At 40.1% G+C, this 21415-nt stretch overlaps 2 protein-coding genes and 1 long non-coding RNA gene across 3 annotated transcripts; all 3 read left to right on the top strand.

The window, feature by feature from the left end:
- The first annotated feature begins 27 nt into the window (after positions 1-27).
- LOC147486062 (uncharacterized) lies at positions 28-4829 on the top strand. The gene is made up of 4 exons (XR_015202722.1): positions 28-487; positions 1167-1373; positions 1885-1986; positions 4785-4829. It is a non-coding gene; the product is annotated as an uncharacterized LOC147486062 (long non-coding RNA).
- A 621-nt stretch (positions 4830-5450) lies between these two features.
- Positions 5451-8958, top strand: LOC147486061 (uncharacterized). The gene is made up of 8 exons (XM_086573637.1): positions 5451-5549; positions 5655-5895; positions 5977-6087; positions 6179-6310; positions 6419-7314; positions 7404-7509; positions 7664-8496; positions 8590-8958. The coding sequence occupies exons 1-8, from the start codon at positions 5451-5453 to the stop codon at positions 8956-8958; spliced, it is 2787 nt and encodes a 928-aa protein (XP_086429763.1).
- Positions 8959-9118: 160 nt separating this feature from the next.
- LOC147486060 (uncharacterized) lies at positions 9119-10765 on the top strand. Its single transcript, XM_086573636.1, has one exon. The coding sequence runs from the start codon at positions 9119-9121 to the stop codon at positions 10763-10765; it is 1647 nt and encodes a 548-aa protein (XP_086429762.1).
- Positions 10766-21415: the final 10650 nt, after the last annotated feature.

Genomic DNA, 21415 nt, shown 5'->3' with positions numbered 1-21415 from the left:
AGGTCGGAAATCAACTATACACCCCTATTCAATTGTTCGCGACTTACCCATCATTGATTGCCCAAATAATTACCTTTTATGAAATTAAATTCAAGAAACCAACCGTCTCTCTTCCACTTTACAGCTCCCCCTCTTTTGCAAATAGAAAATGAAATAATATCAGCCATCGTTCTCTCTCTTCCAATTGAGGTCTCCCACAAATAATCGAACGTCTCAACCAAGCCTTCAGTCAAGACAATTCAGGTAGGCCTTTTTGTTTCTTAACATCTTTTTTTCTGCTTTGGCTAGAGAATTGATCAATTTGTTGTTGTTGTAGCGTCCTGATGGCGATATAATAGATTGCGTTCTATAAACTTTATAAAAAACACGTAATACATATCGCTGTTGAGTTATTTATATGTGTTTTGTTTGGAGCAACAAAACTTCAACTGGATGCACAGGAAATTCCATCGCACTGCTAGTGGCTACATGGTTTCTCCAAAGAAAGGTACGAAGCAAATATGAAACTCACACTAACGTCATAGTTGAATCTTAATTCTTAATACTGCACATTTATATTCTTCAAGTGATTATTTGGAGTGAGGGTGTAACTTTTGAATATTCATCAGCTAAGTAAGCTATTTCCGTTATCTGTGAAAGTAATCCAATGTATACAAATAGAAGCCAGAGAACGAGTTTGTAGTTCGCTTTCTGCCATTCTATTTAGCCTAATAGAGTAATTTAGATGCAAAGCAGAGATGCGCTTGCGGTGCTTAGCCTGTTAGACTCTGGCCATTCGCTAGCTAAAAGTCCATACATAGTTACATACACGCAACAGAGAACAATGGCATCACAACTTTTCAACACCAATTTGTTTTCTCGACACTTAAATGTACAGAATAAAAGGACACTGGGTAGGCAAAAACTATAGAATATATCCAATTTAGATTTTGATCGCCCTCAGTTACTCTAGAGAGTTGATCAAGTTGATGTTGCTGTATAGTCCTGATGTCAATATAATATATTGTGTTCTATCTCACCAACAACTAGCTTTTGATCATCGTCATTTACAAGGACAAAAAACTTTGGTAATGGATATTGGTGCTTGGATTTTCTCTTAATGCAAGAAACATGTAAGAGAACATACCGTTGAGAACATAAAGTTTTTCCTTATCTCTATTTTGTAGAATCCACCGGAAAGACCAAATGGCTACAACGCGACGAATGTTAAGGTTTGCAGTTATGGTCACTTTATGGTGAATTATGTCCTGAAGGAACATTTCCCATTAGAAGAATAACATAAGAAGATATATTAAGAGCAAGTTCTGTGCAAAGATTTGGAAGCAAAGTAGGCAAGGCCGGTTAGACGCGATTCATCAAGCAGTGACCATGAGGTTAGTACATAATCTTTCATTAAGGTTTTTCCATGAAATTCAACCAAGTTCAATCACCAAATTAAAGTGTACGTACCACTTCAATTAAATTCCTCTTTTCTTAATGGCTGGAATGCTTTTGCTCATCAATTTTTAGTAACTTCCCACCCACAATGAAAGTGTATGTATCTTTTAAAAAACGTTTATAGAGTAATCCATTGAATGCAAATGTTCTGACTGAGAAATTGATTGGACAAGTTCCACTATCATATAATGAAATATAAGAAATTAGGCAGTGAAGCTTTAGAAAACAAGATAACAGACACAAACATAGTGGAAAAGAGAGTATGGTGATTGCTTATTGAACACAATTTGAAAATCATGTATGTTTCGATTAGCAAGTTACATAATTTGTAATCGGGTATGTTTCTTTTTTCCCCCCAAATCTCTCAATCAAATAAATTTCAAAGTTAATTTCTATTTTATCAGTTCTTATGGTTTTTACCTTCCATCGGATTTGGTCCTATTGCAGGTATCCATCGGATTTGGTCCTATTGCAGGTACGGGATTATCGGAAGGCTTTATCTGACTCAGAGATATTTGTTCTTGATTAAATTTGCCCACCCTCAACTAGGTGAGAGATGATGGTTTCTATTTCTACATGCACTTAGGATAGCAAAGTTGGTGTTTGAATATCACTAACACTTGTAGAGGTGCCTCGGCAAGCTATCTCCTATTTTATTTTATGTTGATTGGATTATTGTTCTATTTGGGAGCATATTTACACAGTTAGTCCTTTCTTGCTATTAGGTTATTAGTATAAAGCAAGCAACGCTTGATAAAGATAGCTGAATGTTACAACTTATGCATTGATTTTAATATATTGTGACACGAGACTTGATTGTTTATAATTTTTTCTATGTTATTGTTCATACATTGATGGGAATTTACGCATAAGGTTCGGATTAGCCAGAATTGAATACAGGCCTGAGTGTGGTCATTAGTCATTATTGGTATTCTTTTGATCAATCTTTTGTAGTTTAGATTTTATAACTTTTCATTTTAACGATTTATGTGTCATGATTTCACCATGAAAGAGACTAATTTCACCTGTAGTAGCCGAGTCCGCTTTGAATTCTAATATGTGTTGCTCCTGGTTGTTAAACATTGCTACGACCACCTGCTATCATTATATTCCCCTTCTTAAAACTTGACACTATTCGAACAAGCTCGCCCCTTAGGAGATGCCCTCTTTTCAAAACTTTCCAACCCCTTCTCCTGCTTCCTAAATTTGATGATTTGCTTTCATAATCGTTTTAATTTGATGGTTTTGAATTGCGTTTTTTTTTAATTTCATTTTCATTAACTCATACTTGGGAATGTTGAATTTTTTTTGTCTGGTTTGGCAATAGTGGTGACTTACTAAGTCTTCATTTGGGATTGCATTTGGGTTCAATGCTCATTTTTATTAGTGGTTTCCCAGTGCCTTAACGACTTAAATGGAGCCATGGGTTTGAGAAACATACGAACGCGGCTATCATTATTGTGCCGGATGAGGATGTACACATTTTCCTAATGTGTCAACGAGCATACGTGTTATATTCTAAATACTCATACATCTGTGTATTATAACTTGACAATCCTGGAATGAAGTTGTGCTATGTGATTAAGAGAACGACATTGCACTTTAGTTGGATATAATATGATAAACCTTTTAAGAAGACATTGCACTTAAAATAGTCCATATTAGACAACTTTTGATTTAGCTTATCATACTAAAAATGGACATAGCAAATTTAGTTGAACATAGCACCTTCAATCCAGGCGGTTTATACTGTATGTGATAATGGGTAGATGTTCTGTAAATTTGTTATGTTTTCTTCATTCTGGATGGTATAATTATTTCACTTTCTTTGCTCTTTTGACTTTGATGTTTATAATATACTATATGGTTTGTTTATTAAAGTTGTATGCTTCGATATGCTTAAGTCCTAGCCGATGTTCTATATCACCATTTAGTAACAAACAAGAACAACGTCCTCTTGGTATCATTTATGTTATGTTCATTGGATGGGCTTGGTAAAAAAAAGATCTCTTCGACAACTCTAATCTCATCCTCTATGGTTATCCAACCATGTATGGGGCTTGCAAAGTTCATTACATATTAAATCAGTTGGCATTGATTCTAATACGATTGATTCTATTGTCATTATGTTGTTAGCCTTTGGACGTAGTATGATTTGCTAAATGGAAATTGACATCTTACAATAGCCACGCATTAAATCAGTGGCTACCATGTTCACAAAGTGATAATTTTGCCTTTTGTGTGCGTGTGTCTTTTCAAATCATAACTGCCATAATCTCAGTGCTGATAAGCTAACATGTTGCTTTTTTAAAATGGCCATGCCTTTGGTGCTTTTGTTTTTTGAGCCATTCAGGTGCAAGACAAGCTTACATGTATACTTGGAACAATGATTTTTTAAATATTTATCAAACTCTTTGATCAGTATGCAAACCATAATTGTTTGCGACTTCTCTTAGATTTGTTGTTTTTATATATTTCTGGTTTTGATTTCGCCTATCTTGCTTTGTGGGCAACTACACTATGCTTTCGTGGTCCTTTGCCCTTTACCGCACCTTTAACCAAGTAGGTTTTGTGTTTCAGTTTTAATGTTTCCAACATGCCTTGATTCGTTACGAAAACAAAGTCTTCAATGATTAGGTAACTAGAAATCCGACAATTCTTCACACATACCTACGCATATTTGATGTCCCTTCCCATTCTTTACCATGACTGGGCATATGCCTAATCTAACACTACGTGACCAACTTCTTGGTTGGAATGATTTAAAACCTAATTCCGTATATGCATGTTTAATTATTTATAACTGCTTTGTTTATAGGCCATTCCATGTTTAATGTGACGTGATACACAATCCCTCTACGGCGTCTCATTTTGCTTGATGTGGTTCAGCCCGTATGGCTTTACTCTACCACTAGAATTATGGTCAAGTGTCATTGTGTCCCTCATAGTCATCAACACAGTAGTCATGGATAGTTTTTTATTCATCTCAGCTATGATTAGGTTTTTCATTAACATTGTTTAGATCAAAATCACTTACGTTATAAAAAGCATTTTTGAGCCTTATAAGGATCATTCCAATACAATCTTTACATATTCATTGGATGCTGTGATATAAAAAAGGCTTAAATAAAAAAGGATGATCCCAGTTCACTTTCAAATTTATACTATAATTATAATTATTATATTAGTGTTACATAGAAAGGGCCCAAGGTAGGATCAAGTCAAGCAACCGTCATAGGCAATGCTTCTACAACATCAATAGCCAATTTTCCCACATTGGGAAGGGTATGGAGCCTTTTGTACGTTTCCACAAGTTTTTTTTACCTTTTCTCTTTTGTTGTTTGCAGTCAATACGGTTCATAAGCACTCTATCGATCTTTTGAGCTGTGTGCATCGCTATAAGGATAGATAAGTTTATCTTCACCCAATTTGAATTTTAGGTGAGTTGGCTTCACTCTTGAACATCTTCTTCCTTCTTGAAACCGGTATTGTTCGAATAAAAGTCGTCTATTGGGATATTTAGGATCACATTTTGATTATGCTCCTCTCTCCAATCAAATGAAATACATTCTCATATTAACCATCTTTGCATGAATCGCATTTAATCAATTTCGATAACAAATTTGTCGACGTGCACTTCTGGATAAACATAAGTACATTCCGCAACTTATTTTAGTTTTAGAATTACTTGCGTACCTAACCAAATATGATGATGTTATTTTAATTGTCTGGACCATCAACAACTATATATTTAATTCTTTATTCTTATTAGCCTCGTGTGCTTTAAGGTATGTTTAACTTATGTGTTTTCTATTCAAATGTGGACTATTATATCTTTTCGCTTTGTTTTATTAATCTGTTAAATTTTTGTTGTCTGCGTTGTTTCGTATCTCTACATGTTCGAATCTGTTAAGCTAGGAGTGGATTAATAACTCCCTAGATGTCATTTCTTTTCCTACCTTTGAAAAGTGGTCTGTGCAGCCAACATATTTTCTGTTTACAACCATTTAGACATGGATGCGCATGAGGAGCACCCAAGCTTGAGTTCCCTTAGTAATCGTGACATACGACAACAACAACAACAAAACCGGCGTAATCGAGAAAGAGAAAGAGTAAGCAATATGAGCTCAGAACAGATGGCCCAGCGAAGGGAACGTAGGCGAATCAATTATTATCAACGAATCTGAAACCAAAGAAATGAAGAATTGACTTCTCAGAGAGAGTGCATACGTGTAGCGTGGCGTGCCCCTCAATCGTTTCTTGCTGATGGATCATTGGACTCCAACAATTCGACGCCTCCCGAGTTAATCCAAGGCCGACACCCATCTAGAGATGTTTCACACGTATTGCTTTATGGAGAACGTGATTTGCAACGAAGACGTCTGACTCATATAAGGCAATATGCTTGGAACTGTATTAATGCAACGACATCTACATCGGAAATTGGTGGAAATGACGGTAACTACCCCTACTAATTACTTATCCGCTTAGATTCACAACCGATTATTTATCTGGGGAAAATGAATGGACTCTAATCAGGTTTGGGCATCCTTGGTGATGATATTCCTGACGACTATGCTATCAATAACGTTGGCTTGAATGGGGTCGACATCCAGATCAACAGTGGCAGCGAAGGCGAGCCTTTTGAAGGTTACATCTGGACCTTACTCTTTACCCAATAATAAATTTGTTATTTTTGTTTACGTATCTTGCAATACAGGGACCTTTATTTATTTTGTAGACACTGACGCTGATCACGGGGATTTCTGTGTTGATGTCATTAATCCATTCAATGGGATTAATATTGTAATTCACTCTGATGATGTCGGGGGGAACCATGAGGGTCCAAGAGAAGAAGTACTTCCTATGCAAGGTTAAACTTTGCCCTTGAATTAAGTGTATCTATTTTATGTCTTTTGGGGTTTTTTGCTGCTAGGCTTCCGTGATTAATACATTGACTTAGAAGAGTGTGTTGCCTTAGATAACGGTCAGATCGGCCAGAGGAGGGGAGACACGGCTAGAAAAAGGCGGAATCATAATTGTGCACGAGGCTATGACAACTCTTCAGATGTTCAGACACATCATTTACCACAAGCTACGAATTGTCCACAATGCCAAGCGAAACTGTTACGTTGCGAACCGCCTGGTTTTTGCTGCTCAAATGGGACAATAAGCTTGCCAGCTTTAGCAGCACCGACTGAGTTGGTTAATTTATTTACATCTCCATCAACTACTGCTATCGATTTTAGGAAGAACATACGTGCATATAATCATGTCTTCTCATTTACTTCTATAGGGGTTAAGATAGACGATGATCTAGCTGACAATCGAGAAGGAATTTACACATACAAATCCCGGGGCTCTATTTATCACCGTATCGGTAGCCTTTTGCCCAGTCCTGGTCACAGACCTAGATTTCTTCAAATGTATATATACGATACAGATCATGAGCTTGACAATCATATGGCTGAAAATGGAGTGTTAGACAAACGGGTATTGGCTATCATTCATAATGTTTTAAAGGAGAATCCGTATGTCAAGATTTTTCACCAAGTTTTCCAGAGGTTGTCATCACCGAATCTTCGACTGCTTATTAGAGATAACCCAACAGGAGCACATCAATATAGCATGCCTACATCTTCTCAAGTAGCAGCGATCTTAGTTGGTGGTAAGGATCCAAGTAACCTAAATGAAAGGGACATCATAGCTCAAAGAATATCTGGAGAGTTTGAGAATGTTCCCGACACGGCCGGCTATTATGATCCACTTCAATACCCTCTTCTACTCCCTTACGGCAGCCTGGGATGGAATTTGCATATGTTCCGTTCTAATAGAAAACGACTCACAAGTCAACAATTTTATTGTTACTTGCTCCAAGTAAGCCTTCAACTTCGATCTATTTAGTGTTTTGTTCTGTATTGGTTTTCCAAAACAATTACCTGACCAATGTCTTCTCCCATTGTTAGATTCGACCAAATGATCCACTTCTACTTCTCCGTAGTAGCCGTCTTTTGCAACAATACATAGTTGACAACTATGTTAAAATATCAACTCTGAGATTAAGGTGGATACGTGATCACTAACAAGAAATTAGGGCTAAGCTTTATCAAGGACTGCAAGACTCTTTAAGCTCAGGAGAAATCCATTCAGGTGTGTATTAAGTTTTATAATTTATTACCATTTAACTGGTTAGACATCCTTATATCCATCTTTTAAAAATATTTAGGTAATGTTGGACCCAAAACAATCTTGCCTGCATCTTTTGTTGGATGTCCCCGTGACATGCACCGGCGATATCACGATGCTATGGCATTAGTTCAAAAGTATAGGAGGCCAAATTTGTTTATCACAATGACTTGCAATCCGTCTTGGGAGGAGATCACTGATGAGTTGTTAGAAGGTCAAGTTCCAAATGATAGGCCAGATTTGATAGTAAGGATCTTTCGTGCAAAGCTTGAAGAGTTGAAGAATGATTTGTTTACTAAAGGAGTTCTTGGGAAAGTAGTGGCACACGTTCATGTTATTGAATTCCAGAAAAGAGGAATGCCTCATGCACACATCCTTCTTATTCTTGACGAGAATGACAAGCTAACAACTGCAAACGATTATGACCAAATTGTTAGAGCAGAAATTCCAGATCCAAATATTGAACCAGAGCTATATGAGATTGTTGTCAAACACATGATTCATGGACCGTGTGGTGCTGTGAATCCAACATGTGTTTGCATGAAAGATCAGAAATGTACAAGAAATTTCCCAAAACAATTTGCACCAGTAACTAATCAAGGAATTGATTCCTATACTACATATATGAGGCGAGACAATGGTGCTTTTGCAATTGTCCAGAATCATCGTCGTCGTTACCGTGTCGATAATCGTTGGGTTGTACCCTATAACCCGTGGTTGTTAAAAAAATACAATTGCCATATCAATGTTGAGGTATGCTCGAGCATTAAAAGTGTCAAATATTTGTACAAGTATATCTACAAGGGTTCAGATCGAGTGGCCGTGGAAGTAACATCTACAGATATAGAAGAACAAGATGAAATAAAGCAGTATGTAGATGGTCGTTGGATTTGCCCACAGGAAGCCCTTTGGAGAATTTTTGAATTCCCGCTTAGTTAGATATACCCATCTGTGTATTCTTTGCAGGTCCATCTTAAGAATATGCATGAGGTCACCTATGAAGGCAACCAACTCATTGAGGATGTTTTGGCTGATGATAAGAACTCCCGCACGATGTTAACAAATTTTTTTAAACTTAATAGCATTGATGAGGCTGCTCGGCTATATCTTTATCGTGAGATCCCTGGACATTATGTGTGGAACAAGACGTCTAATCATTGGAAAGAAAGAAATGGACATAATCGTGTCATTGGAAGGCTTTATGCAGTATCCCCTCTTGAAGGTGAGAGGTACTACTTGAGGGTATTGCTTAATCATGTTCGAGGACCAACATCATTTGAGCATCTACGAACGGTCGGATCTAATGTATACCCCACAATTCAAAGAGGCAGCTGAAGCATTGGGCCTGCTTGAAAGGGATAATGATGTTCACGAATGTTTGCTTGAAGCATCGAGGATACAAATGCCCTCTTCTCTACGGAAATTATTTGTTACAATCTTGGTCTATTGTAATCCATCTGGAGTTCGTGATTTGTGGAATGAATTCCATAGCTATATGGCCGAAGATTACACCGCGTCGGGTTTGAACTCAACGTTTGCGACAGATCGTTTGTTACGCGAACTTCAAGTGTTATTGGAACAACATGGTCAAAATATTTCGGGCTACGATTTGCCTGCAATCATCGGTGAACATGTCGACCTAGATGATATATCCAATTTGGTTAGAGAGGAACTGTCTATTCCCATTGCTTCAGAAGACATTACTTCTGTAAGTAAACTTACTAATGATAAAAAAAATGCTTATGAAAAGATTATCAGTTCGGTCCAATGGAGAGAGGGTGGGGTATATTTCGTTGACGGATCAGGCGGAACAGGCAAAACATACTTATATAAATCCATTATAGCAAAACTCTGGAGCGAGGGCCAAATTGCTATTGCAACAACAACTTTGGGAATTGCCGCTATAATGATGCCTGACGGTCGTACGGCCCATTCTAGGTTCAAGATTCCAATACCAATTACATCTACGTCCACTTGCAAAATAAGCAAGAAGGGCAAATTGGCATGTTTGTTACAACAAGTGAGTATACTGATATGGGATGAGGCTACAATGACACATCGTTATGCATTTGAGGCACTGGACAGAACTTTAAAAGACATCACAGGCAGTGAATTGCGTTTTGGAGGGAAGGTTTTCGTTATGGGTGGAGATTTCCGTCAAGTACTCCCTATTGTTTCACGTGGAACAAGAGCACAAACTATTGATGCATGTATTACAAACTCACCACTTTGGGAGAAAGTGCATGTGATACGTCTTAAGGAAAACATGAGAGCGAAAAATGATCCCGCTTTTGCGGAGTTTCTTATGAGCATAGGCGATGGGACTAGACCATTTATTGATGGGGACATGATTGAACTTCCTAGAGATATTGTCGTGCCGTGGGAGAATGAGCATTCACGTGTGAATCTTATAAATGAGATCTTTCCAAGATTACATGAAAATGCCGGTGACACTCACTACATGATTAAGAGGGCAATAATAACTCCTAGGAATGAAACTGTTGAATTAGTGAATGATGAAATAATTGATCAGTTTCCAGGTGAAGAAGTGTCGTATTACTCTTTTGATTCGGTGGGAAATGATTCGCGTGGTTTGTACCCTCAAGAGTACTTAAATTCTATCTATCCCAGTGGTCTGCCTCCTCACCAGTTGAAACTCAAGGTAGGAGCTCCAGTTATTCTAATGAGAAATTTAGATCCTAAGAATGGCCTATGTAATGGAACACGACTAATATGTAGAGGGTTCGACACACATGTAATTGATGCTGAAATCGTTACTGGAAATTCAGCTGGTGCTAGAGTTTTCTTTCCCTGCATTCCGTTGCACCCTTCTCAAGATGCAAGGCTACCTTTTGAGCTGATTAGGAAACAATTTCCTATAAAGCTAAGCTTCGCTCGTACAATAAACAAATCACAAGGTCAAACAATACCAAATGTTGGAGTATATTTACCCGAGCATGTTTTCTCCCACGGCCAACTCTATGTTGTTTTATCAAGAGGAGTTTCACAATCTTCGACTAGAGTTTTAGTTAAGAAGGGAACATTAAGAGGTCTCTCTGGAACTTACACTAAAAATGTCGTCTATAACGACATCCTCCATTCTTGCGATTACCGTAATGGCCGTTGGTGTCGTCGTTCTTAGTTTGCCTAATTATTGCTTCATATATCAGATGTTATTTTAATCTTCCTTACGCCCGACGCGTTGATTGTGTCTCTTATGTATACAATATAGAACTACAATTGCCTCTCGCAATTTCCTTTGCGTTGTGCACCGGGTTAATCCATCGAATCGAGGTTTAATGATGTGTAATCATTTGGTGTGCAATTTGACAAGTCAATTGCACTATTTTTTGTTATAGCAAGGAATTTACATAGGTTTTTTCCAAGATAAAAATTAATTTTTATGTTGTTCCATTAAGTTCATTTCTGTTGAAAAGATATATGAATTTGTGAAATTATGCCTATACATATCCATTCACATGTGTAACCAAAGGAATTGATATTGTACTGCATGTGTTCCTGCATCAATATTAACTATGCGAATTAGGTTTTCCTGATATCACTACATCAAGATTATGTTTGACGTGTTTACGTTTGCTGGGAAGTTATTATATAAAACTGCAAAGTGGATAATGTGTTGTTACAGTTTGTGATCGTTTCTTTAACTGAATGCAGCTTACTTAACTTTGGAGGCAACAAATTTTTCACAAGCGCCAAGGAAGAGGAGGTAATTATAACTACCTTAAATTCTACTGTTTGCATTGTACACTGTTGGTTGCAATGGTATGAGTGCAGAGAGCTAACTTACCTTATTGTTGAGTCTGGGATACCCTGGTGTCAGGGTCGGGAGCCTACTACTACCCTTATTGCTTCCAATATATGTTGAAGCCTATGCCAATTCCTAATTTTTTTGAAGCCTTTATCTACTACCAAGTCCTGAATTACAGTAAAATGGATGGATTCGTCACCACGAAGGGTACTAAATCGATACTTTCGGCTTTTGTGTCAGTGAGGTCAACTGAATAATCAACTCAACTGGGAATCCCGAAACAAAATATGCTGACGAGCTTACCTAAAACAAAGGCGATTATGTTGCTCACATACCCCATCGCAAACTAAAAAGCAGAGATGAGTTCTTCAGTCAAAAGGCTCCGAGGATAAAGGTTAGGTGGACGTTTTGCACAAATGGTTTACCTAAGAATAGGGTACTATATGATACGAGCAGATTAACCTAACAACAAAAGCAGGCACTCGTGATAGTCAATTTCTATTTTGCTTAGCAAGTCAGGGCACGGGAAGGGATTCCCACAAGGAAGTAGTATCCATTGGGTCAATCATATTCCCTTGGGTACCTAGCTATCTGTGGAACACCTGGGGGGCAATGTTCGGAGCAAATAGATGCCACTGGTCCGAGCTTAGGCAAGCGTCCCCGGCATGGGTTACATACAGATCCAGTCGATTATATAAGATATAAGATCCCTGCATCAGTTCCTGGTCACGCTGTGACGAAAAGAGTGATTGTGTGGTCAGTCCTTTAGCACTGAAAAGCTGTACCGGCCCTTCTCTCGGGCTTTTAAGATTTCGAAGTCTTCGTGGATGGCACGAGTTGAGGAGTAGAGTAGGGTGGACGTTGAAGGCTCTCTTTCGTTAAATCCCTTTTTGTGAAATAATAGGTTTTCCCCCTCTTTACTTTTATCTCTATGAGGTGTAGTGGAGAAAGCGCTGGTCAGAGAAAGACACCCGCACTAAGAGCCGAAAAATCGCGGATCGCCCTGTGTGAGGCGAGAAAAGAGCACCTTGGCCAGTTACATCCGCTAGAGCGTAGGAATCCGATTAGGACGTTGAGTTCTTCCAGTAAGAGCCTATCGGGTCGGGTTTCTTTGATCCTTTGATCTTGGTCCTTTCCTCTATGAGTTTCTCTTCGACCAGGTGAAGTTGCAACGCTCTCTTGGACAGGCCAATGGCCAAGTCTTGCTCTGAGAATGCCCGTTGTTAATAAACATTAACATTATCTTGCTCATCCATATTGAGAAGTTTTTACATTTTGAAATCTTCATTTTTGTAATGTTCTAGAATGTTAAGTACCTCAACTGGCAAGGAAGTTTGATCAATCTTCCTCTCCTAGCAGAAACGGGAAGGTTGTGACTTTCTTTGCCCGACAAGACTTTGGGCATTTGATTAGCAAAGGCCAGGTTAGGGTCGGCCCTGACGCCATTTGCAAGCATGGCGGATTTCCTTTCTTTTCTATTCAGTGGCGAGCAATTCTTTCTTTCTTTTTAAGGGTGTGGCTCATCAGTATACCTTGCCTGTCTCTAAGAGGCCTCCCTATCCCTAACCCAGGGAGTGGGTTGAAAGGATGACAACATTCAATCCTGCAGGAAACTTGCACGTGTGGCTCAGAGCGTTTAATGAGGCTAGCTCGGACTACACTAAGAATGAATCTTTTGTGCTGTTCATATGATCATTGTTATGGTCGGCATAACAGCCAACTACAGCTGTAACTGGAACAGCAATCAGTTATTCAGCTGAGTATTAGCTGATGAGACTTGGTGGGTACACATATTCAAAGATGAAATGGAGCATGATGATAACGAGTGTGTGGGAATCCGAAAAGCCATTTACCCCGTATTTGAGCCCCAATGCGAAGAAGTGTTAGACAATTACTCTTAACACTTAGTCTTCATTGCATTGAGAATGTACCTAGACTCCTAGAGAGTAGAGACCTGATCGTCTAGTCTTAGGCCCAAATTCGTATTTTCAGTTCTTCTAATGAATACCGTGTCTCCCTTGCTATAATGAGAACTTACCTAGGGACAAGGAAAACTCCATTGATTTTTAGAAAAATAACCAAGTTCTGATTGCAGTTGTGATAGGCTTTTCATCTTATGGTCTTAAACAGATCAATTTAATTTGCATTTAATAAGTTCCACTTGCCAGTACTCACCGTTCTATGTTACTGCTCTTCTACCAGTCTATTTTTTGTTTCAACTTTAATTTTGCGGTCATCTAAACCTGGAGTAAAACCATGCTCTGTTTAGTCCTCTAAACCGACATTGCATTCTGATCAGCTTTCCCAGCTGAGCTGATCGTACATGGGTCATGGGGACCTTATACATTTGATAACAATACCAGAAGTTATTGCAGTACACTTTGCTGGTGTTTCAATGTTAGATGGTAATGGCATCGCGAAGCAATCATAGTGGCAATAAATTAAACGTTAAGTTTTTCTCATTTTGAACTTCATCTAGGAGTCTATCTGATCTGCCGTAGGAGCATTCAATTGGTTATTAGATTGTTCAGTAAGTAGATTCCTAGAATATTTCTCAAGTTGAGTTCTGCATGGATTGGCTATCTGCATATTTGGCTCCTACATGGTCAAACACAATTTGATCTTAGTTCCACATCCATTCAATTCGTGCTCTCCCGTGACTACATACTATGCTTCTCACCATTGATAAAAGGAAAATGATAGAGTCCTACAACTTCTTTTTGTTAGTAACAAGCTCAACATATTATGTGGCGTCAAGGTTGCAACTTCGTTAATATAGCTGTCAGACTGCCTCCGATTCTCTGAATGTCAGAACTAAATGATACGAAAGAACAGTAAAAGAATAGTATTAACGATTGTAGATGCACCTTACATATGTTGAGCAACAGATTTAGCAACCCATGTAGCATCACCAAAGCAATTTCTTTTTTTCTGATTTGTTTTAGCACTTTTGATTTTAATTTGTTTCATGTGCTGTTTAATCAAATTATTCATAAGGTCATTGATTAGTTGTTTGGCCTTTTTTTCCCCTTGATAGTTTGGAGGCTATGATTTATGGACATCTACTTATTTTCAGTGAGGCTGATGGATTCATGTCGATTTTTCATGGGTTTCTAGGACCAGGTGACATTGATGCTGAGCAATGTCAGGTAAGTTACATTTCTTTTTGATTTAGTTTGTTTCATCCCTGTTGTATCTAACTTGAATTTTTTATGCATTAATTTAAATGAACAACAATAAGAACCAATAAGAACATATGCTATGGAACAAATGCAGCTACCATCTGAACTTTCAAACATACACATTTCTCTGGAACGGATATGGTCACTTTTACCAATTTAATAGCATTACAACTGGATAACATAAACAAAGCAATTGACTTTACATTAGCAATATAACCTCGAAGGCAGCCAAGAATACTGAAAGGGATTCAAAAGTAGTTGTGGTCCCTCTTAATTTCATATGACATTATGTTTCTAAAACCTCAGAAAGAATATATTGCAATAACTGGAAAAAGTAGCTTAGAGCCAACATTGTTAGGCTCTAATGCACCTTAAACATACTATACACAGAAAACACATGGAACCATACCGTAATATAGATTCAATGATTTGTTGATTAATGAATTTCTACCTGTTGTTTCAGGGATGATTTTGGCGAGTTTGCCGACTTTTGTTCCAAACTATTCGGTGACAGGGCCAAGAAGTGGGATTCCGTAAGTGAACCTTCAATCTTGGCTACTCATGGCTATTTAAATGGAATTAATACTCCTGGTAGACGTTCACCACCAAATGGAAACTGTACATCAAAGTAACCAAATAGTGGTTCATGTATGGAAGCCACCTTGAACTGATGCTACTGCAGCATGTTTTAAGAGGACTGATGGTGAACAAACATATTGATATACAAAAACACTAGTTCTTCTTATATTTAATAACAATCGACATGACCTATACCTCATGTGAGAACCTATATTTCTATTGTGCATTGTGGTCGTGTGATTACATCTCTTCAGTTTTCTTTCTGTTTTTTTAAAGATATTATTATTGCTTATTTTGTTTTATTTTTAACGTCATATTGATTCAGTAGACAATACGTGAGCAAGTTATCATTTCTTGCCAGTATCTATATACGTATTTTCAATTCAATTAGTATATTGGTCCAGTTAGTAGATTGACATTGTAGTATACCAACTACAACGTCTAATGTGTACATTTGAACCACAAGAGAAGAAAAGTAACTAATGTGCACCTCAAAACACAATTGCAGAAACTGATACTATTTTCGCATTAATAAGGCGATATCAATTTCCCTGTATCACCACACTCAATCATTTTAATCTCAATTAAATCAAGATGATTATTCCAAGGAAAAATTATATAAATCAAATTTAAAACATCTTAATAATTAAAAAAACAAGTTAAGAACCAATAAAAATAAATAAAATAAAATAAAATAAAAACAAGTTAAAAGTGAAACATAGAGAGGTAACAATCATAATGGGCCTGATACAGTGTTCATCTTGCCCATAACCAACTCAAATTTAACAAGAAGGCTGCATACGTGGGCAGTTTTCACTTTTCCCTTTGCCCATTAAATATATATATGTAATAATTGCAAAAAAAAAAAAAAGAATCAACGATTGGGTTCTACCTCCGTCATTCCTCCTTCTAAAACGCCTGCAATCTATACAACTTCCAGTCCTCCAATTAATGTATATGTTTAATATCAAAAACGTATGCAACACCCTTACAATATTGAACCTCTTAAATTGGTCAAGACCATTCTACTCCAAGGCTACCTATACTATTGTTTATATACATGTTGTGATGGAGAGGTTGGGAGCATATCGTTCAATTGATCAAGTAAAATATTTGCATCTTCCAGGTAATCGTTGGAGTTACATACTGTATGAACTAATATTACAACCACCAATCTCACTCGTCTCTCTCTCGATCTTTTTTTTTTCCCTTTCTTTTCTCTCTCTATCTCTCTTTTATATCTTTTCTCTTCCATGATCTCTCCTCTTTCCACGTGTCGCAGCATACCCCCCCGGTTTAAGGTTCCGCCCTCCATCACTCCATGTCTCGCAGCAAGAGATTCTGAGCGGTTGAGATACCGCGGATCTGATCACAGTGCGACACTGGCTCCCCAAATTTATACCGCATCCGGTCCCATTGTGCCCACTAACATCCTATGTCATGTATACGTCCTATACAGATGCCCTCTCCCGGTCGCATTGATGGTCCGCGAACTACAATGTGGCCGAGAACTACCCGGTCTCAGGCCATACCCCTTTCTTGGAATACTTCTCTTTTCGGCCCCATCTACTCTGTCCCCTTATCCTCTTTCCAGTAGCACGTGCTCCACGTGTTTCCTCTGTACTGCCAACTGGAAATACGGCGCATGCGCCTCGTTTCTTGTTTCTTCGAAAATCGAGACCAACACGCGTCCCCATTTCCTTGGTCCTCTGCTGGTTAATACCATTGTGCCCCTGCCCCTTCAAATCCCGCTCAAATCTCTCTCTTCTCTTAAAACCCTCAACACCCTCAAAACCCTCATAACCAGCAAACCCTTATTACCTCTTCAAATTCCCTTTCTCAAACTCTTTCCTCATCGTTCCCATACTGTTTTCTTCAATAGCTCTCCAGCTCCGGGTGTTCTACGCCCTCCATAGCTTTGGTCCTCTCTCGTTACAGGTTTGTCTTCCCCTTTACACTGTTTTTCTTTTCCTCTCATTATTTGGTATTCACTATTTTTGGACGATTTGCTTCCATCAGTTTCTTCTTTTAAGAAGATTAGCTTCTATCTTTTTGTAAACTTCCTCCTTAGTATCTTGTTTCCATTATGTCTTCATCGGATGTGAGGCTATCTGCTCCACCCAATCCTCCGCCACCAAATCCGGCGAATCGGACCTCTACCCATAGATCAAGTCACCTCCAGCGGACCGATCTGAGTCCGCGGAACGATCCGATTCTACCGATCCCACCGCTGTTCCATCTACTTCTGGAAGGAAACCTTCTCTGCCACCTCCGCCTTCTTACTACCGCAGACCCAATCTAGATGCCGTTAAAGCGGCTTATGGCATACCTAGTGACGTAATTCTCGAACACGTGTCTGGTGTCACACATTTTCCTCACTTGGTACCACCGCGGTCCGGTTATCTCGTCGCTACTGTAGGACAGATTGCGGCCGGTTTGCGTTTCCCCTTGACTCTCCTTGATGTCGAGGTCTGTAACCATTTCAACATTCCTCCCTGCCAAGGCATAGGTAACTTTTGGCGTGTTATGTATGCCGCCAATCACTACAATTTGACTCACTCCCCCAAAATCCAACTCCGCGATATCCTTTCCCACTTCTATATAAAAAAAAGCACTAAACTGGGGAGTGTGGGATATCAATCCTTCTGCACTCGTCCACAAAAGAAGTATTTCCTTCTTCACATCACCACCTCTGACAAGGTGTGGCACCAGTACCCGTTGTATGTGTCCGGTAGTTTTTTATCCGCGGACCTCCCTCCAGAAGTTTCTTTGAGGCATCTCCATTTCCTAACAAGCGGTAAAAAGGCATTTTTTTGAAGTCGCGGTATGTAGATTTCACTGGCCGTTAACTTGCCCTTATTCTTGGTGATGTAGGTTGGAGACCGATTAGCGATCCCGTGTATACAACGGTGTTTACTCAGAAATTTTCCAATCCTCCGCGAACTAGGGAGTGCACAATGAAGTCCTTGGTATCGATCCGAAAAAGCCACTCCTCTCTTACTTGACCCTTCTCTAAAAGACATTGGCAAATACCAAGGCCCCTATCGCCTGCCCCCCCCAAGAAAGCCCAAACCATCCCCAGCTCAAAAGAAAGTCCGCCTACAAGTCATTCAACTATACAACCAAAATCTCTCATTCACGAGCCGTTGCCCAACGTGCCGCTGCCGCCAAAAATAAGACCACTACCGCCGAGACACCTAACCCTTCGTACTCTCGTGTGGCTGACTGGGAGGACGAAATTGTTCCTACTTCTGCTCCCTCTTCTGCCCCTCAAATGGACGTGAACAAGTATAAGCTTTGGGACAGCGACTCTGATGAAGACGCTCCAGTCGAGATGTCCCACAAGAGCCCTCCCACCAAAAGGGCTAAAGTTTCTTCCACCGCTCCTCCACCTACCGCTGGCCGCAATGAACCACCACGGCCTGCTATATCTTCTCGCCGCCCCAGACAGGAGTCTTCTTCAGCTGGTCCTTTAACGTCTGGCCCTGTTGAAGTGTGGCATCCCAAGTTCAAGGCTAGGGACCGCGATGTTACTACGCGAGACTCAGCTTTGGACAATCCGGTATTGCCGCCTCCATTATTCTTGACTCTCATCTTCCTCGGGATCAAGCTTACGGAGATTCTGGTACCGTTGCTTCCCATAGGGCGTCCATTTACACTGGATGGGAGAAGGTACGCGTTTTTGACTCTATCGGCCACTATCTTTTGTGTTCTTACTTCATTGCGCTATATTTTTGGTGTTACCCTTTAACCCAGTATGTCTCCGCAGTTAAGCCTAGATATCGGCTATGTGTTTCCAAGGGCCTTACCAAAGACAAGAGAACTTGGAGGCGCTAAGCCGAGATTAATGGTCCCGATGGCTGGAAAGCGAAGTATGCCCACCGGAGAAGGAAAGGGATGACTTACGGATCAAAGCGTTCAAGATCCATAAGGAGCTTCAGGTGAGGACAAGCACCGCGACTTCGTGAAGGGTGTCAATTCTAAAATGGACAGCCCTCAAAGAGAAGGAGAAGCTTCGCCATCCAATCCGTTGTAGACAAGGCCGTCCAAGAGGCCGCAGATCGGTCCAGAAACCTCGCTACCAAGAAAATTGCACGGAATTAAAACAACAACTTGATCAACTTAGCGGCTGCAGTCGCGTCTTCTCCCAAGCCCATTCACATTTGCCGATCCTCCTTGGTATTACCAACCCGTGCATCCCGGCGGGCGAGGCGCTTCACCGACGACGCCGACGACACCTATGACTAAGCGCCGACCCCTCACCAATGGAAATGAATGAAAACCCCAAAGATGGTCAGTTGGTGAAAATGAACATACTTCGTTGAAGAGCGGCGACTAATCCTCAACAATGATTTATGTCGGTTTTCTTTCTTTGTTGATGCCTTTGGATTTGTTTATTTTGAACCCTTTCTTTATCGTGTAAAAACAATGTCCTTTGTGTTTGTGATGAACAATGTCTTTTGTGCTTGATCGAGATATCATTATTGTGTAGTATTTATCAATTGATTTTCCTTGTATTCCTTTTATTTGCATTTGTATAATGATAGCGTAACATTCGCAAGGGTTGCCCCAGTTTGATTCGGACCGCGCGGTCAGCGAAGGGCTCTCTCCCCGATCCTTCAATTGTATAGCGGTGAAGCTACTTAGGGTTGCCCCAAGTTTGATTAGGACCACGAAGTCCAGCGAAGGGGCTCTTCCCCCGCTCTCCTCAATTGTATAGCTGTGAAGCTAATTAGGGTTGCCCCCAGTTTGATTCGGACACGAAGTCCGCGAAGGGCTCTTCCCCCCCGCTCTTCATATAGCTGTGAAGCTAGTTAGGGTTGCCCCCAGTTTGATTCGGACACGAAGTCCACGAAGGGCTCTTCCCCCCCGCTCTCTTCATATAGCTGTGAAGCTAGTTAGGGTTGCCCCCAGTTTGATTCGGACCACGCGAAGTCCGCGAAGGCTCTTCCCCGCTCTTCATATAGGCGTGAAGCTAGTTAGGGTTGCCCCCCAGTTTGATTCGGACCGCGAAGTCCGCGAAGACTCTTCCCCCCCGCTCTCTTCAATTGTATAGCTGTGAAGCTAGTTAGGGTTGCCCCCAGTTTGATTCGGACACGAAGTCCGCGAAGGGCTCTTCCCCCGCTTGCTTCAATTGTATAGCAGTGAAGCTACTTAGGGTTGCCCCCCCCTTGATTTGGAAAGCGAAGTCCCATGAGGGGCTTTTCTACCCGCTCTCTTCATATAGTAGTTGAAGCTAGTTAGGGTTGCCCCCCAGTTTGATTCGGACACGGTCCGGAAGGGCTCTCTTCTCCCCGCTTTCTTCAATTGTATAGGCATGGCCTTTGCGGGCGGTTATATTCACCTTTTATTTCATTCTACTATCTATTTCTAACTCATTTAGAAGAATGCTTGTTTATATCATAGTCAAAAAGTAAACAATACAAATAAAGTACTATCACATGCGAAAAGATTAAAGAAAGGTCCTAGACATGGAACTCTTTCAGCATTCTGATATTCCACGGTCTCTCTATCTTTTCTCCTGCTACAGTCTGCAATCCATAAGTTCCCGATGTACCCTTTTTACTGATGACATATGGACCTTCCCAGTTTGGCCCCAACTTTCCGTCTTTCTCTATTTTGGTGGCTGGAGTAACACGTCGCAGCACATAGTCACCCACATTGAAATTCCGTGGCTTCACTCGTTTATCATATTGTCTCTGCAGAGTCCGATGGTATTCCTCCAACCGAATCCGGGCTATGTCTCTTTTTTCTTCAACAACATTCAAATTCGCGGCCAATATTCTCTCATTCAGGCCACTTTCCACCGCCTTTGTTCTTGTTGTGGATTCTATCATCTCTATTGGTATGACTGCCTCCACTCCATACGCCATTGCGAACGGTGATTCATTAGTAGATGTTCGTGGTGTAGTTCGGTATGCCCACAGCACATGAGGTAAGTGTTCAGCCCATGCTCCCTTCCGCTCCTCTAGTTTTTTCTTAAGGTTATCCATGATAACTTTGTTTGAGGCCTCTGCCTGCCCATTCCCTTCCGGATTGTAGGGTGCTGAGAACCCCTGCTTCACTTTGAACGCTTGAAGGAATTTCCGAACTTTCTTCCCTGTAAATTGCGTCCCATTATCCGCTATGATCATCGGCAATCCAAACTGCAAATGATATTCTCCCATAGGAATTTGATCACATTTTCTTCCTTGACTGTTGTAATGCCACGCCCTCAACCCACTTGGTAAAGTAATCATTTGCCGCTAACATGAACCTTCTT

This window comes from Coptis chinensis, chromosome 7, assembly GCF_015680905.1.
Source record: "Coptis chinensis isolate HL-2020 chromosome 7, ASM1568090v1, whole genome shotgun sequence".
Taxonomy (NCBI): Eukaryota; Viridiplantae; Streptophyta; class Magnoliopsida; order Ranunculales; family Ranunculaceae; genus Coptis; species Coptis chinensis.
Note: the sequence above shows the minus strand (reverse complement) of the source record. Positions and strands in the feature narration are given on the sequence as shown.